The sequence below is a fragment of the Equus caballus genome, chromosome 19 (assembly GCF_041296265.1).
Source record: "Equus caballus isolate H_3958 breed thoroughbred chromosome 19, TB-T2T, whole genome shotgun sequence".
Classification (NCBI taxonomy): Eukaryota; Metazoa; Chordata; class Mammalia; order Perissodactyla; family Equidae; genus Equus; species Equus caballus.
Window position 1 is genome coordinate 44890329 of NC_091702.1, and position 18573 is coordinate 44908901.

General features: G+C 44.3%; 1 protein-coding gene across 2 annotated transcripts in view; it reads left to right on the forward strand.

Moving 5' to 3' along the window:
• The window catches only part of HEG1 (heart development protein with EGF like domains 1), an 85851-nt gene extending 75908 nt beyond the window's left edge, over positions 1-9943 (forward strand). For both annotated transcript variants that reach the window (XM_023623607.2, XM_023623608.2), the window contains 2 exons: positions 2435-2609; positions 4627-9943. In XM_023623607.2, the coding sequence (XP_023479375.2) occupies positions 2435-2609; positions 4627-4776 (325 nt within the window). In that variant the 3' untranslated portion in view covers positions 4777-9943. The remainder of the gene's footprint in view (positions 1-2434; positions 2610-4626) is intronic.
• Positions 9944-18573: the final 8630 nt, after the last annotated feature.

Here is an 18573-nt window from a genome sequence, read left to right on the forward strand (position 1 = left end):
GTTGCCATTTCACCCAGCACTTGCACTCTTACCTGTCTTCCAAGAGAAATGGAAACACATGTCCACACAGAAACATGTACTTGAAAGTTCATAAGAGCCAAAAGGTGAAAATAACCCCACTATCCATCAACTGATGAATAGATAAACAAAGTGTGATATCCATCAACTGATGAATAAACAAAATGTGATATATCTATACCATGGAATATTATTCAGCCATTAAAAAGAATAACATCCTGCTACATGCTATAAAGTGCATGAACCTTGAAAATATTATGCTAAGTGAAATAAGCCAGTCACAAAAGACCACCTATTGTATGATTCCATTTATATGAAATGTCCAAAATAGGCAAATCTAATAGAGACAGAAAGTAGACTAGTGGTTGCCTTGGGCTTGGCGGGCAGCAGGGAGAATTGGGAGTAATGGCTAAGTATGGGACTTCTTTTTGGGGTGATGAAACTGTTCTAAAAATTGACTGTGATGATGGTCGCACAACTGTGAATATACTAGAAACCATTGACTTGTACACTTTAAATGGGCAAATTAAGAAACAGACAAAGATGAAAGGGGTTACCTGACATATTTTAGCAGTCGAGAAGTTGTAGCAGGCATGTGGGATAAACAGATATTCAGCAGTGTAGTTAGCTCTGAGCTTCCTGGAAGCCAGTGGGATTGGGTTTCTACTGAAAAAGGAAGCGAAAGGAAGAAGCTGATCCCCTTTCTCTGTGATTATCTGTTCAGATAAGGGAAAATTATGACCTTTGACTTAGATGATAATAAATGGTGCCAATTATCCCAACATAACAGATGGAGGGAACCTACCAAATAGCAAGTTATCTTCAACCATTGCTGTGAGGGACGTTATCAGATGTCCTCTGTCTCCAGTAAGTCTGCAGAGAACAATTTGCCCTAACTACCCATTCGGGAATGCAGGCCTCATGGTACAGCGTTTGCCATTATTCACAAAGTTGCCATCAGATCATCAAAGATAAACTACATGAGTGGAAATAAAATTCTGGGTATGAGACTAGAAGAAGAGAGGTAAAACCTGAGTGCCCAAGGGACGTAAGCCTCGTATTTGCTAAGTGTCCTGTACCAGGGGAAGAGGCCTGTGACTCTTGGTCACTGGGAATGGAAGGTACTTGTGAATTAGTAAGTCATTGTTTGAGACCGGATGCCCACCCTCCAGGGAGCAGCACAGTGGCAGGTCTGTTCTGAACTTGCAAGGAGGGACAGTGCCTAAGCCACATGCTGGACATTTGGTTTTATGACCCTGAATCATTTGAAACTTTCCCCAGAAAAGCTTACTTATGGGAAAGTGAAGTAGAAGGAAGAAACTTCAGATTCTGTTACCTGGGGCAGATATGACTGAACATACCTGACCCCAGGCCCATTAGATGGGTGAATTTTTCAGTCAGTGAACCATCATAGACAGGAGCTTGTTCTAGGGTTTCCCCAATCCGCTGAAATGAGAATATGTACAGGTCTGCAAACAGGTGCATTTTGCAAACAAAACAAAAGGTCTGGTTTTCATGGTTTATGAAGTTGCTTCCTACAGTAAAAGAGCACTGGCTGGGGGTGGAGGCCTCAGTTTTAGTCCCAGCTTTGCTAGTAGCAAAATGTGACCCAGGGAACAAGTCATCACAAAGCCAGAGTTGCCCCATCCCCAGAGCTGCTGTTTTAGTAAATCTAGGTGAGACCTAGAAGCTTCTGTGTCAATTCTGATGCTCAAGTAGGTTTGGAACCACTAGACTAAAGAACCTTGCCGCGCCGGCCCGGTAGCTCAGCGGTTAAGGGCGCACGTTCTGCTTCACTGGTCCGGGGTTCAGTGGTTCGGATCCCGGTGAGGACATGGCACTGCTTGGCAAGCTGTACTGTGGCAGGCGTCCCACATATAAAGTAGAGGAAGATGGACACAGATGTTAGCTCAGGGCCAGTCTTTCTCAACCAAAAGAGGAGGATTGGCAGCAGATGTTAGCTCAGGGCTAATCTTCCTCAATAAATAGATAGATAGATAGATAGATAGATAGGTAGATAGATAGGTAGATAGATAGATAGATAGAATCCTGAAAGCCCTTCCAGCTCCAGCCTTCTGGGAATTTCTAACTCCTGTTTCCCGGGCTGCCCCCAAGATGCAGCAATCTCCATCCCCCAGGAGCATCTGCCTCTCCTTCCCTGCAGCTGTGTTTGTCCTCTCTGCCTCTCTAACCTGTCCCTTTGAGTTGGAAGATTTTTTTTGCATCTCATTGCAAATTTTACTTGTTTTAGGCAAATACTGAAAATAATAACATTCCTTGGTGGACAGCTCCAAAGAAATATAATGGTAGCTTTGAGTCTAATTTACTTTGTAAAGTAATGGATCGTGCTTTCACAAATACCATTTCTTCCAGAATTCATTCATTTACATTGTTTCAAATATTTTTTACCCCACAGAAAGAATAAAAATGACATCAGCAAACTCATCTTCAAAAGTGGGGATTTCCAGATGTCCCCATATGCTGAGTACCCCAAGAACCCTCGCTCACAAGAGTGGGGCCGAGAAGCCATTGAGATGCATGAGAATGGAAGCACCAAAAACCTCCTCCAGATGACAGATGTGTATTACTCGGTGTGTATCCCGTGCCGGGGCGACCTCAAGGCTCCAGTTTTCTCTGTGAAGTAAAAGGAGTCTGTTTTGTTGTAGTGAAACCACTACAGCTAATTAATGGTTAAAGAGAATGACTGCATGAGCCTCTTCTTCACGTAACTTCATATTCAGTTTCCTTACCATCTCTTTGCTTGGTGTTTATTAGTTTCAACATTGAGATATGAAAGGTGTTTCTGCAGAGCACATTACTTTTATGGGGTTGTAGCAGTAACCCACCGGTTACTGAACTTGCTTTAAAGTTATAGGCTGGGAAACTGAAAGAGAGAGAAAGAACTTAGCGATGTTTGGCCTTTGGCCCTTCATTTTTATCTCTGGTCAGCCATGCTTTGCCTCCTGTGGTTGGGTAGTTAAAACCGGAGATTGGAAAAAAGGTACAAAGAGAACAATTCAGTGTCATCCTCAACAAGTACTTCTCAGAGGTTTAGGTGATAGACTCAGTAGGTCTTTAATAATTGGCTGTGTCCAGCCCTGGGCTGTGTCGTTTGGAAAGAGGGGAGACTACGTTGAACCCTTGCTTCTTCTAATAACCCATGTCTTACTCCCATCGCTGCCCAATTCACTTTACATCGCATGGCGTCAGCCAGAAAGCAAACACAGGCAGAGTATCTGAGCTGCAAAATAAACAGATGCTAGGTGACTCCTCAGGCCGTGGGGAGCTGTTTGAGGCACAGCAGTAAACACGAAACCTCGTCCTCTGGGATTAACTGCTCTAGGCGATCCGGCGACAGAAGCCACAGCCCCTCTGGTTGCTATGGGATTGACCGCGAGGCCTCAGACTTTGGATGGGAGGGGCGCGTTTGTTCACACGGAGGAAGCTGCTGTTTCAGTGGACTCTCAAACTTTGGAACTGGAGGAAGAACAGGAAGAAACAAGGGGATCGATAAACATAGGCACCCGCTCAGCTCTGGTTCAAATGCTTCCGTTGATATTTCTGCAGAAGAGCTTTGCTTTGTTCTGTCTCTGTCAGGAAAGTCCTTTGACTCTAAGAATGGCAGCCATAGCTGAGAGGTATCTTACCCAGGTGTGCCCACCACTCACACCTCTGCCAGGGACGTGTCAGGCCCAGCTTGGCGAGATCGCTTAGCAACAATAGGCCTGCCGCGTCACAGGACCCGACTGCGCTGCGCGTTTCCATGGCGTTAGCTAGAGAGTGCCTTTAAATAGATATAGCCAAGAACTGAAACGAACCCCGTCTTCATTTCAAAAATAGGCTGAGCAGCGTGTAGGAGAGCCTAAGCTATGGCACGAAGCTGTTCCCTGAGGGAGAGAGCTGTCGCTCACAGGGGTTTCAGGGGTACTTCGGGCTCCCCAGGATTTGTGTTTATTATATGCAATATCTAGTGTTTTATTTCTGCCAGGCAAGTGTTTGCCCCTGGTGGTCCTGAATAAGGGCCTCCTCACAGCAGCCCTGTCATTCCCAGGGAGCTGCTTTTGCACATCGGATGGGTAGTCCCGATCCACTGAGTGGGATCTGGTCCGAGACACCTGAGAATTGCTGTTGGCCTCCTGCTTGAGGTCCTGACTCCACCTCCAACAGGTGGTCGTATGACCTTGCGAAGGTCAGTCGCCATTCATGGCAGGGACAGTAGCCTTCTACTAAATGCCGGAGAGGATTTAAAGACTTTGTGCTCCACAGAGAAAGACACTTTCTTAGAAAGTCAAGATCATAATCACATAATTAATCTTGACAATCAACATAATAATTAACCCGGGTCTTTTCCTCTGTTGGTCTAAAATCACTGGGCTGCCCTTGAATAATGTTTTTTTAAATCCCCTTTTAAAATATGGGCAAAGGTTCTACAAAGAGATGAACCCGGAGGTCCAGATTTCTAGGTTAGACCTTGCTCTGCTATCTATAGCTGCCTCCATCTTAGGTTTACTAAAATGTAGCATTCTTTTTTTTAAAAAAAAAAAAAACTACTAAATTCCCATCCTTGACTGATAAATTGACATTTTCTCTCTTCTCTTTGGCCACCAGCCCACAAGTGTAAGGAATCCTGAACTTGAACGAAATGGACTCTACCCGGCCTACACTGGATTGCCGGGGTCACGGCATTCTTGCATCTTCCCTGGACAGTATAACCCATCTTTCATCAGTGATGAGAGCAGGAGAAGAGACTACTTTTAAGTGCAGAAGAGAGAGGGACCCATTGCTCTGAGCAGACTGCCCGGGACCCTGTTGCTCAGAGGACTGCACCCGGGGGGGAGCACCAAACACTGGCTGCCCCCATGATTTATGGAGCCACACTTGAGTGGCAGGCAGAAAGTGGGACAGGCGTGAGGGGCGTGAACACCGTGCAAGAGGACAGATGGAACCTGTGGACGTGGAACCCTAGGCTGCTCATCTGGCACCTTCGTTGTTACTGTGAATGTGAACATGGGCCAGTACCAGGAGAGACTCTGAGTGACGCGCGTGGCCACCAGTCGATGGATGACAGTTAGCGAGGGCAGATCACTAGGTTTCATGGCAAGGACCCAGTTCTTCGTTAGTTTGCACTTTAGTAAACTGAGTAGGGAGGTCTCTTTTTGGGTTTTTTTTCAAGACTGTTCCAGGCAGAAGGCCTCTTTTCCTCAGACACTTCCGTAGGCCTCAATTTGGTGATGAATTTACAGCAAAATACTGGCTCTTTAGTTGTTTTTCTGCCCAGTACCTACAAGCTAACCAACAGCCGATGATGTTGATAAACATACCACTAAGGTTTGGAGATGCTGTGGGTTAACGTACAGTATTTTAGTATGTTGCTAGGTCTTCTTGTGCTGCAGCCCCCAAAATGAGGAATTGAAATTTGTGGGGCACAGCACACAACTCCAGTTTTTTTTGGTCAGAGTGACACATTTACGATTCTTTTTTCCCTTTGCAGTTAAATCTCACTTATTCAAATAAGTCTGGATCAGGGCAAAGCCACTTCCCTTTGGTTTTAGCTCAAGGCATCCAGCTGCCCCGTGGAGAGGCCCAGCAGGCAGTAGAGGGCGCTGGCGCTGGGCGACGGCCCCGGTGGAAGCTTGACAGCCGCAGGCGGTGGGGCGCTTGGCATCCCTGAGGACATTGCTTGGTGCCGGGGACACTGACCTCCATCTTTGAGGCCGAGGCTGCTTCGTATGGAGTAGAAGTGGAAAGCTGAATGCAGGTTGGGTCTCAGCTGGTATTTCACCACTAAAGGAAAGTAGCATGATGTAGTCGCTGCAGCTGAATGTGCTCAGAGGAGTGGGCAGAATAGGCAAGTTGGGTTTCCCAAAACACCAGTGCTTTAGGAAGCTGTGTGGACTCCTGAGGAAGCTGGGGTAGAACCACACGTGAGTCTGCCTACCTGCTAGTGCGGCATCTTTGACTCTTTCCCTGATCTTGTCCACACACTCAGTATGAACTGTCAGCCGACCACTCAAAGCTATTTATTCACTGAAGAAATAACTTATTTTCTCTCGTCCAGTGATTTGTACCTCTTTGTACTACTACATAGTTCCCTACAGAAACGTGGTTATAATTCAAGTCAGCGTTGGAGAACTGAAGACTCCCGGCCAGTTAGGGAGTCAAGAGTCTGCCTTTGGGAAGGGAATTCCCCGGGTCTTATTTATTGTGCCTGTGACGTGGGTCCTGTAAGGGGTGGGGGGTGGGGGGGGCGCGTATCCAGTGCTCAGTGTCTTTAACCGCTTCCTGTGGAACTGTGATTGTTCTCGTCATCTGCTCTTGAAACATCCTGGTTTGGGATGAAGTGAAGAGAACACAGGTAAAAGGATTGTTCCCACCCTGAAGCTTGGAGCTCAGTGGCACCCACATTTCTGGAAATGGTGCAGCCTCTGGGAACAGCTCTGTCGTGGGCGTGGTTGTTTCTTCAAGGGTCTCTAATCTGTTCAGAGTGTATTTCATCCGTATTGTTATGTCATCCTCGTCTGAACAGTTTGAAGTGCGAACTCCTGTGTCCCGTGGCCTCCCCCAGTCACTGCCACCTGCTGCAGCAGGGACGCTAGTCAGGTGCGAGGCCTCTTACTGGTTCAGTTGCACTCATCTCGTGAGACAGATATAAAAAGAATTCTGTTTTTGTCAGTGGATGCCAACTTTAAAATCTCAGAGCATTATTACCTTTTTGAAATCGTGGGTCTTGCGTCTCTCTGTGGAACCAAAGAGCTCTTTGTGCCTCAGGGCCTTGCATCTCACTGGAGTGCTCGAGCTCCTGCCCTCAGCTCACCTGAGCCAACAGACTTGGATCCCTCGTCAGGGGGCCCAGCTTCCTGGCTCGTGACACAGATCCTTACTCATCCCCAGGACCCAAAGCCATGGCGGGGGGCTATTCCCGGCCATACACCTTTGCCACCTTCAGCTGACCTCACAGGTGACAAATCGTCCCCAGGGTCAAGGCCAGAAGCTATAAGCTCCACAAAATGAAGTATCTGTCCTGAAAGCATTCTAGAGAAGAATCCTAAAGTCCAAAAAAGAGTGTCCTGTGAGTTCCAGAATGCATTCCTGTGAATGGGTTTTGTGCATATGAAGTGGATTAAGAATGTTGTTCTGTGCACGTGAAGTGGATTAAGAATGTTGTTTTTCTTTCACTGTGAAACAAGGAGGCACCCTGCAAGGTTGCGTTCACATCATGTCTGCAATTACTAGGAGGCTCGTAGGGGTGGGGAAGGTGCATCTCAAGAACATGAGGGTCTAAGATGAAGGGCTGGAAACAGCAGGACTGTTCCCCAGTGCCAGGTGCCCACCGGAGTGAGGAAGGGAGAGGCCAGCTTCACTCCTGCTTGGGGCTAATACCTCCAGAAGGCTCCTGCCTGGGCTGAGGGGAACCAACTGGTAGGGCAGCGCAACCTCTGGACTGAGGGGACAGGGCTGACTGCACCACAGCAAGCAGAAGCTCTCAGCTCTGGCCAGGTGCTCCGTGTCAGCCTCGCACCTGGAAGGTGGGATTCATGCACACACAAGTGCCACAGTCCTGCGTTGGAGCCCCACAACTCGGGGAAGGTGGGAGGAAGGGAAACGTGACATTCAACTGCCCATGAGACGCTTAAACTTCTGTAGGGAAGAGCAGGGCCAAAGGGATCCATATGTCCCATAGCATACCAGAGCACACAGTGGCTCAGAGCAAGGCGGTGCTTGCCTGCTGGCCTCCCAGCATCTGTGGGTTTTGTTTAGGCTTCAGAGGGTCTTGTTTCTCATCTCCTTCCCCTTTGCCCCATGAGCTAGCCCAGGGCACTGGAGACAATTTAGGAAGTCTAGACAGCCCCAACTAGCATCTCACTGTTCCTCCCACGGCCACACTCTGTACTTGGCCCCACTGCACCCTGGGGGGGTGGGCATGAGAGCGCCCACTTCTCGGACGGGGGAACCTTTAGAGGATAAACGCTTTGCCTTGCCGAGCCAGGATTCAAACTCTTGTGCCTGGCTTGCACTTCCCACTGTACCTCCCTGCCTCACCTTCCTGGCAGATGCTCCACCATCCCTTGTACTTTAAATGTCAAAGAGGCCATGAGAGTGTGGGCTTTGAATGTTTTTTGAAAGAACCTTCATCTTGTTAAGCAGTAACTAAACTAGTGACATGAAGTGCAAAAAAAATGTTGAATCCCCTTTTGAAAAAGTCCTTTCAGGTTTCTTGTCACGTATATTTCTTGGACACTTGTCATCAATAAGAAAATAGTAGCTGGCTCGTGCTTAGCAAGAAGCATAGTGGTACATGGCTTTGGGTGCAGGAGGTGTAAGGTGATGACCTGAGATTTTGGCAAACACAGCCAGACTTAGACGTCCATCTGAGGGCCGCTTTGCCTGGTTGCCGTGGTAAGGCCATGGCTCCCACATCTTGAAAGCATATTTTTGTGAACATCATCAGAGTCAGGAACATATTCAGTCAAATGTCTTAAATGCTGACAAATCTTCCCCCTTTGACAGAAGTTTATTTTCAGGAGCAGCTGAGTCATTTAGAGCCAAAATTGCTGAATGGATGGTGTCATCAAGCTGGCTGATAGCAATGGAGGTCGAAAACTAAGACGTGACTGTTAAGTTCTTGAAGAGGTAACGCTTAAAGTTGGCCCAAACTGGAGGGCAGCACCTTTGCAATACAAGGCTGGATGGCTGCCGAGGAAAATGTCTTTGAGTGATGATGTGATGTGAAGGTTCCCAGGGCAGACACGTCACGGTCATCCTTTCACGTGGCTTTTTGGGGCCTCCGTTAACCCATCATGCCCACTGGTGAAGTGCCCGAGTGCCCTGTAACTCTGAACTTCACCTGAAGAGACTAGAGCTGTCAGTCCAGTTGCTCCTGGCTTACTTAAACCTAACACGCCCAAAACTAGGATTTTGACCCACAGTTCTAAGAGACACTGATTTTGAAACTAGAGCACTTCTTTGGAGAGAGGAAGGATGCAAAGTTCAGTATTTCAGTGTTTTATATCTTATTTAAATCAGAGATATTTTTTCTATGTGAAAACTTTTGTGGGGATTAGAAGGGACATTTCATTTCCTCCTTGACAAAGCGTCCTTCTGAGGTTCTTGTGTGCATTTTCGGAAACAGAGATACAGTTTTGTAGAGCTGGCTTTTGAATATGTGTTCTTCACTCTTTGTCTTTTCTTAAATCCCCAGAGAAGGAAACTGGTTAAAATACTAGGAACATTAAAGTATTCCATGTCAGTTAATTTGTTGTGCTAAAGTCTCTTTTCAATAGTGTTACAATCCATCCTATTTAGTGTAAACTGCTCACAGAAAGGCCTGTGAAAACCGAAGGGGACAATTACAGTCTAAATAGAGGTCTTACTCTGGCTCTGTCCCCTCGGCATTTTCAAAGAGGTGATTTCAAAGGATTTGCATATTAGATTCTGGTTTTATTTATTTTTTTTTTTGGACATGTAATAATGCACTTTAGGTGCAGAGTTCTCTGGTAGAAAGGATGGGACCAGACAGGGATGGGATGGAACCAGTCTACCTGGGGAACTAACCCAGGTTTCTGTGTTACCTGGCCTGTTTCTTTAAAAAAAGATCTTTTATCAGGGGTTGCTGTGAGTTTTGTTAATGTTTGTGTTGCTAGATGTACGGTTAAATGGAGCATGTAGCTGGAATATTAACTTTCTGAGTGTTCACATTGTCCTGAATTTCTCTTTGCAAACCTTTAAACCTTAGCCCCTGGTTGATTGTGTTAAATCCATTATGAGAATGTTATTTAAAGTTGTATTATAATTGCAACCTCCACTAATTATTCAGTACTGTAGCAGCAAAGTATTATTTGTAAGAATTCGGTTATTTTTATACTTATATCCACTATAAGTCTGGCGTTCTAGTCAGTAAAATGATGCAATAAAATAAATATTTTCATGGTGTGTTTTTCTCTGTAACAAGCAAACCAGACCAGAGTGCAACGTTATTTTTCATGCGGGCATCACTTAAACAGTGGGACAGTGGCCTCTTGCATGGCAAATGTAGGGACTGAGTCGTTTCTGTATCCTCAGTGCCCAGCACAGTGAGGAAATACACAGGTTGGATGGATGGACAGATTGACCTACGTGATAAGTCATGTTTAACACCTGCTTTTGTTTACTCTTCTCTCTGTGGATTGGAGAACATGAGGAACCAATTCCCCACTCCCACTCCATACCAGCTCCTCATGTCTTGGAGGAGAAGGAAGTAAGCCTGTCTACGTGGTGGGGGGAATCTGTGGAACTTTAAGATGGTGGGCCATGGGCCTTACACTTATGGTGGCCAATGAATATGGCTGCCTGGCTAGATTTATGTCCTTGGGTGCCTTTTGTGGGAGCAATAGAGGTGCCTCTCAGATGCTTTATTACAGAAACCTTGGCAATAGGAGAAGCCACTGATGACAGCTTGGGGCATGAAGGTGACCTTTTGGCAGATTAGATCAGGGTGGCTGCCCATCAAACATTCCTTACTAGAGATGACCAGCAGCGCTCTCCTTTCCTGACCGGCTCCCTCCCACTCAGCTGTTAACAGTCCCCATGTAACAGGAACCCAGTACTGATTCCTTTCTTGTTCCTGCCCAGTTCAGCCAGACCTTAAAAGCATCACAGAATTTCCAGACCCACACTCCCCTGGTCACTGTTCAGGGCCTCAGGTGGGAGGACCTGCTGTCCACTGACAAGCTGGCCTGGGGGCTTGTCCTGCTCATGCCTCTGACCTGGCAAAGTTGAGCCTTCACCTCTGGATCTGAGTTGCCGGTAAGTAAAGAACTAAACAATATTTTTAGACCCTTGGACTTAAAGGACTTCAGCAATGCACACTAAGTCATTTTCCAGTTGCTTGGAAAGGTAAGGGATGCAATACAGAGATTAGATTGTCCAGAGTCCTCCTGTAGTGGCTGCTGAATGGCCAAGACGGTGGTAAATCCCCAGAACTGGCACATGGCATCTTGCAGCCACCTGACGCAACAAGCATGACCTTCAGACCAGAAAGATACAAGAGAGAAGCCAGGAATAAAGATATTTACGTTGATTTTTATTGACCTTGTCAACCTCAAAAATAAAATAGCCAGCTATTTTATCAGCAAAATGAATTTATTCAAGAAGAGCAGAGAACTGCAATTCAGGACAAGGTAGCTACGGCAAACCATAGGCAAGTCTGAAGAGACAAGGGGAAGGTTAGCTTTTCTCAGGTTTTAGGAGGAAATTGGGGAGGGTTGTTTTGAATAAAAGTTCATTGGAGGAGAACAAAAGTTGCAGGTTGTGGTGGTTTCTCATTGGCTGTAAGTGGGGAGGGGGTGTCAGTGCATTGTTGCTGGGGCAGGCAGGAAGCTTCCTTCCTTTTCTTAGACGCAGGAGATAAAATTCCTACAGTAGGAGCCAGCCTGGTGGCACAGCGGTTAAGTTCACATGTTCCACTTTGGCGGCCCAGGGTGCGCTGGTTCGGATCCTGGGTGTGGACATGGCACCGCTCATCAAGCCATGCTGTGGCAGGCGTCCCACATATAAAGTAGAGGAAGATGGCCACAGATGTTAGCTCAGGGCCAGTCTTCCTCAGCAAAAAGAGGATTGGCAGCAGATGTTAGCAATAGGCTGATCTTCCTCAAGAAAAAAAAATTCCGATGCGAAACAAGTCCTCGCTTGTCGAAATCGTTCTTGTCTTCCTTCTTCCTGGTGGTTATACAGGCTGCAACAGAGCGGTACATGCATGAAAGCTCCCACTTCAGGGCTTCGTAATTCCACTGTAAATGAGGTTTTCTTTCTTTTTATAAGCTCATAAAAACTTATAGCACCATCAGAAGGCCGTGGGCTCTGACAGCTGATGCAAGACACTCTCTGACAGTTTCATGGCTGTTTTTCCCAGATAGTGATGTCAGGTCTGCTCAGCTCTCTGAGCCTCAGTGTCCTGATCAGTGAAGTGGGGATAATAATTCTTGTTTCACAGAGTTGTTGTGAGGATTAAACGGGAGAATTCATATGAAAACACTCTATAAACTACAAAGAAACGTAACGCTATTGGTTCTCTTTAACAGGGCCCTCCTGTCACCAAAAGAAAGACAATTGCAAAATTAATACATCAATTCAGGGGCTGGCCCCGTGGCCAAGTGGTTAAGTTCGCATGCTCCGCTTTCCAGCGGCTCAGGGTTCCACCAGTTAGGATCCTGGGCACGAACACGGCACCACTCATCAAGCCACGCTGAGGCGGCGTCCCACATGCCACAACTAGAAGGACCCACAACTAGAATATACAACTATGTACTGGGGGACTTTGGGGAGAAAAATGAAAAAATTAAAAATATTAAAAAAAAATCAATTCAATGCTGATTCACTACTAACTGGTCCTGAAGACCTTGGACTTGCTGTCAAAGTGTTCTTGTCATTTCCCCTTCCTTCTTGCTCCCACCTGCTCCCCATATTGTGAGGGATTAAAGAACTCAAAATCATAAACTCTGTAGGGATAAGACTCAAGACTGTCCTGTTAAACATTATATGCTCAGTGCCTGACACCTCATAGGCATTCACTAAAACAAAGAATAAGTGAGTAAGTGGGTAGATGAATCATCCAATAGAATAAATGTGTTGAAGTTGAAGGTGCCAGAGATCCAGCCCCTCAAGTAGCTGCAGGCTGATGACTAGCTGATGGCAGATAAATATCTAGCCATGACATGTAACTGAACAGAACCCTTAGCAAAGATCTCTCATAGCAAAGCTCAAGCAGGCATTTGCGGACTAAACACCAAAGATACCCTAGAAAGCCCTTCATCTGATGCGTGTGGAACAACTCTACAATGGAATACCACTCAGCAGATGAAAGGAACAAACTGCCGCCACAGGCAGCAGCGCGGATGAGTCTCACAAGCATGTGCTATGTGAAAAGAGCCAGACAAAGAGAGGCTACATACTGTATGATTCCATTTATATCACATTCTGGAAAAGACAAACTATAGGGACTGAAAATAGGTGACTGGTTACGTGGAGGTGAGGAAGGGGATTTCTGCCGTTCACCAAATATTTCCATCTGTCTTCCTTCCGGGCACAGGGTAGTATGCACTTCTCCACCCTCTTTGAAATACGGCCATATGACTTGCTTTGGCCAAAGAAATATGAATGGAAGTGAAATGTGTCACTTCTGGGAAGACACTTTAAGAGCCAGTGTGTGATATTCACTCCTTTTGCCTCAGCAATTGTGGAAATACATGTTGAGATGGAACCCCTGTTGGCCTGGGGCCCTAAATGACTAAGAGGAAGATAGCCTCTTGCTAACCGGACTTGGGAATACACTTTTGTTTTGCTGAGGCACTGAGGTTTAGGAGTCGCTTATCATAGCATTACTTAGCCCGTCCTGACTAGCTCAACTCTCCAAAAGGAACGCTAGTCACTGCAGTTCATATGAATTGCTTGATTCCTCGTTCAATGCCGTGGGACATTTATGATTACCATTAATATTCTTCAACTAAGCTGTTTTAAGTTTGTTTAGAAGAATTCAAATCAGAAATACTTACTGAGTGGCTAATACTTGCCAAGCCTACTATGTGAGGCTTTGTGACACAGATGAGCTTTTGAACCAGAATGACCCAGGTTTGAAATTCACCTTTACTGTTATTAGCTATGAGATCGTGGTGAATTTCTTTAACCAACCTGATCATTAGTTTCCTCTTCTACAAAATAAAAACAATAATTCCTAATTTGGAGGTATGTTGGGAGATTAAATGATAGGATGTCTCTAAAGTATATCTGAGTATTGGGACACAGCATTTAGCTCTGGGCCCAGGATGAAGCAGACGTTGAATAAATGTGTGTTGGTCTCTGTAGCAGGCATGCTTGAAGCAGCTACCTTGTTCACATAAAGCTAGAATATTAATTCCTCTGCCCTTCTCTCCTGCTTACTTCACAGTTGTTGTCAAATCCCATTGTAAGGCGTTATCACTGTGATATTAGTACGGTCAATAAGATAAAAGTTGTTCTGGGCAATACACTGTTAATTTTACACTCCATGGAGAACCTGAGCTATATTTAGCCCAGTGATAACTAGGTTAATTGAGGAACCTAACCTTTCCTAACTGTCCACACCCATCACCCCTACCACGGAATATCTTGTCTCTCACTTCCTTATTGATTGGTCTACATTGAGGCTCATTCCTTTCTAAAGACCCAGGGACTGGGTCACCTTTACTCATGGTATCGTAGAATGTGAGACCTGAAAGGCTTTTCAGTGAGGTCATCAAGGCCAGTGGTTTACAAAACCCACCCATGGAGAGGTGCTAGTCCAGGAAGAAGACATCATTGTGCTGAGGCCAAATGCATGAAATAAGTAGTGAGTTTTTCAAAAAGCTAAATTAAGGGGCCAGCCTGGTGGCATAGTGGTTAAGTTCCTGGGCTCTACTTCAGCAGCCCAGGGTTTGCAGATTTGGATCCTGGGCACGGACCAATACCCAGCTCATCAAGCCGTTATGTGGCAGTGTCCCACATACAAAATAGAGGAAGATTGGCACAGATGTTAGCTCAGGGCCAATCTTCCTCAAGTAGAAAGAGGAAGATGGGCAATAGATGTTAGCTCAGGGCCAATCTTCCTCACACGTAAAAAAGCTAAATGTACTCAATTTAAATGCAATCTCATGAGCTAATGTCCTTCCTACTTTTTTTAGTTATAAAAATGTCCTTTACTTTATGAAACAATGGTGATAGCAGATGGTAGTTTTCTTTTATTTTTTGGTACCCATGCTTAGTCAACAAGCACCTCTGTGTCAGTCCCCCTCCACACCACTAGTTTGGGAAACATCACTAGTTTTTAAAAAACCTTTAAATCTGGAAACCACTAACATGGTCCAGCCCTGCCATTTTACAAAAGGGGAAATTGAGGCCCAATGAGGCTGAGTTGCTTTTCCCAAAGTTTCCTAATGTCCCTGCTTGTATTTTGAAGACAGAAGCATCACCATGCAGTGGGCTAGAGGAGTGCAGGCTTCAGAGACAGATCTGGATGTAACTCCTGGGCTCCAATGAGCTGCTCCTAGGGTAGGGCCATGTCATTCCTCCCATCTTAGTCGTCCTTGGTTTTTGTCCATTTTTAAAACTAGGGTAGCGTCAAGTTTAAAAACGGAGTCCCCTTCAAGAGGACAGAATCAGGCTGGTCTCAGACTTCTTCACTGCAACATGCACAGCTTCAAGGCAGTGAAGCAATATCTGCAAGATTATTCGTTTCATCATGAAAGAAAAGAAAAGATTTCGGGGAACCCAGCACCCAAGAAAAACTATACGTGGTGAAATCCTGCCAACCAAAAGAGGAATCAAAACACCGAATTTAGGAATGAAGTCATGAGGGATAAGTTTTGGGTCAGTTTAGATAGAGAACTAAGACTGAAAATGAAAGAAATAAGATTTTGAAATAGAATACAAGTGTTACAAAACCATGACAAAGTAAAAATAACGTAACAAAAAAAAAACAGGAGACGTGAGAGAATGAGATGCTCTCTCTTTTTTTTTTTAAAGATTGACACCTGAGCTAACATCTGTTGCCAATCTTTGTTTTCTTCTTCTTCTTCTCCCCGTAGCCCTCCAGTACATAGTTGTATATTCTAGTTGTTGTAGGTCCCTCTGGTTGTGCTATGTGGGACACCGCCTCAGCGTGGTCTGATGAGCAGTGCCATGTCTGTGCCCAGGATCTGAACCAGCAAAACCCTGGGCCACTGAAGCAGAACGCAAGAACTTAACCATTCTGCCACAGGGCTGACCTCTCTCTCTCTCTCGTTTTCATAGCAGGTAGATCAATTCATGCTGTTTAAGTTAAATAAGTTTTTTGAAATAGCATATCTTACTAAGGGTTTTCACAATATTTTCTTCTTGATTTTAGAGGAATGTTTTTGGAACTACTATCTCTTACAGTAAAGAAACCTTTTTTTGAAGTTTGGCCATCATTTCATTTTCACTTCACTTGATTTTTCTTCTTTTAATTCAAATTAAAATCTAAGTGTTGAGCCAGCCTTCATGGTCTAGTGGTCAGGATTTGGCACTCTCACTGCTGAGGTCCCAGTTCGTTTCCAGGTCATGGAACCACACCACTCACCTGTCAGTTGTCATACTGTGGCAGCAGCTCACATAGAGAACTAAAAAACTAACAACTAGGATATACAACCACGTACTGAAGCTGAAAAAAAAAAAAGCCAACTAAGTGTCATTCCAATTAAAAAATAGCATCTATATTGTGATCTCATGCTTATAAAAATATGCTTATCTATCTATTTCCATCTATTCTCTCTCCTTCTATTAGTCTACATGCATGGAGAGATATCTCATGTGGTGTCCACAGACGTTAACAATGGTTACTAGATTGTGGGTGGCTTTTCCTTTCTTCTTCATGCTTTTCCATGTTGTTTGAATTTATTTTAATAAGCATGTCATTTTAATAGAACAATAAAATTATTAATTTAAAAAATAAAATGAGGACAACAATATATAACTTTCAAAATTGTTGAAAGAGTATGTATGTGTGTGTATATATATAGTGATGTGTGCGTGTGTATAGATAGGTAGATAGATAGATAGAAAGATATAGATATAGCCTAGCACAGTTCCTGGCATATTGTAGACACTCAATAGATGCTAGATATTATTATTATTGCTTTCTTGGAGAGAAGAAGAGCCTTAAATCCTGACTGTAGTCACCTGCAATAGTTGAGGTTCTTAGTTGCAGAGATGGGCATCCACCCTGGTTGGTTTATTAAAGGATAACAGGTGGCTCACATAATCTCCAGGAGAGACTTGGAAGCTCTCTAGACAGGAACAATGGCCAGATCACCCCGCAGGAGCCTTCCAGTAGAGACAACCCTGCTGCCACTCTGCTCAGTACAGACCACACAGCTCCCACCGCTGACTCCGGCCAGGGTACTGGCACCTCAGGTTCTGCTGCCCCTGAAAGCCAGAAATGTGAACTCCATCCAGCACTGGTTCCCTTCATGTCTGTCTTCTAAACAAGTCCTCTGCAGGTGCCTCTAGTTTCTGGCTCCAAGTCATAGCCTGCACCCCAAAGACAAGAGAGGCTGTGAAAGTGAGGTCTTGGCTTGTACCTTAGAGAGGTAGGACTCATGATGGAGATTCCCACATACGGGAAGGGTGGTCAAAGATGCTGAGCAGACTCAAACAGGGCAATCACCATTGGGCATGCCTCCTAAGTATCCCTTACAAAGCCTGGGGATCCGAAGACCAAAAGCATCCTAAGAGCACTTGAAAATTATGGTAAATTGGTTCCTTACTTATTCAAAGGTTCTTCTGATTTATTGAAATATATTTACATAAAATTCTAAAATCTCAGAGAAAGAATCCCTTATCCAATGTAAACAGTGTTATCAGAGACCTCTTGATTCTCTCTGACAGAGGGATAGAGTTGTTATAAAAATATAAACTGTGTATAAAGAAAAATATTAAAAATCAAATGGGTAAACTAAGGATTTACAGCAGATATAACAAGAGGGTAAATATATCTTGATGTTCCAAAACTCATACAAATTAGTTTTTAAAAAGAAGAGAAAACACCAAGAACCCAATAGATATGTAGGCAAAGGGCATGCCCAGATGATTGACAAAGGAGAAAGTGCAAGAAGACACACAATATGAAAAATGTTAACTCTCACTTATAGCTGGGGAGGAAGGGAGACTACCACTGTCTGGGGGCCAAGCATGTTGCATGGATAAAAATTTCATCTTCACAACCAAGTCACGTTAGATGCCATAATCTGCCTGTTGTATATAAGGAAATGATGTTCAGAAGGATTTGGTAACTTGTTGACCAAGAACATTTGGTAAAGCTGGCACTGAACTCGTAACTGTCAGGCTTCAAAGACCAGGGTCTTTCCACTGACCAGGCTGCCTCTCTAGTGATCAGTGTTGATCAAACCAAACTCTTCACCTACGAAATTGACAAAACCCAATGCTGATGAGAACATGGTGGAAAAGTTCCTTCTTGTAAGAGACTACGAGCAGGTGAGTAAATTAAGAAAATCCTTTAAATCTGTTAGTACTTATTAAGAGCCGTAAAAATGTTGATTTCCAATGACCCAGTCATTCCACTTTGGGGGAACCTTCTCTTGGGGAATAATTTAATACACGGAAAGAGTTACAGGCAAAAAGATGTTCATTGTGGGTTTGTAAGTGAACAATTAGAAATAACCTAAATGTCTAGACTTATGTAACTAAATTGGCAAGTGTTTATTTTCCTCTTAATAGAATATTATATAACATCATTAACATTTTCTATAAATATGAAGTAAAAAGGAAAATATTATTTCATATAGTTTTTTTTTTAAACCTATACCTCTTGATATCAGGATTAAGGAGTGAAGAAATGAGGAAGATTTCCCTTTTTATATTTCTGTATTCTTGAAATTTTTTCATAAAGATTTTATAATTTTAAAAAAATAAGTAAAAATAGGTAAGAGAAAAGCTTGAAAATAGATATACCAAAATATCAACAATATTGGGGTAGAAGGATTATGGGTTTTTTCCCTCCTTATTTTATTTTCAAATTTTATTTGTAATATA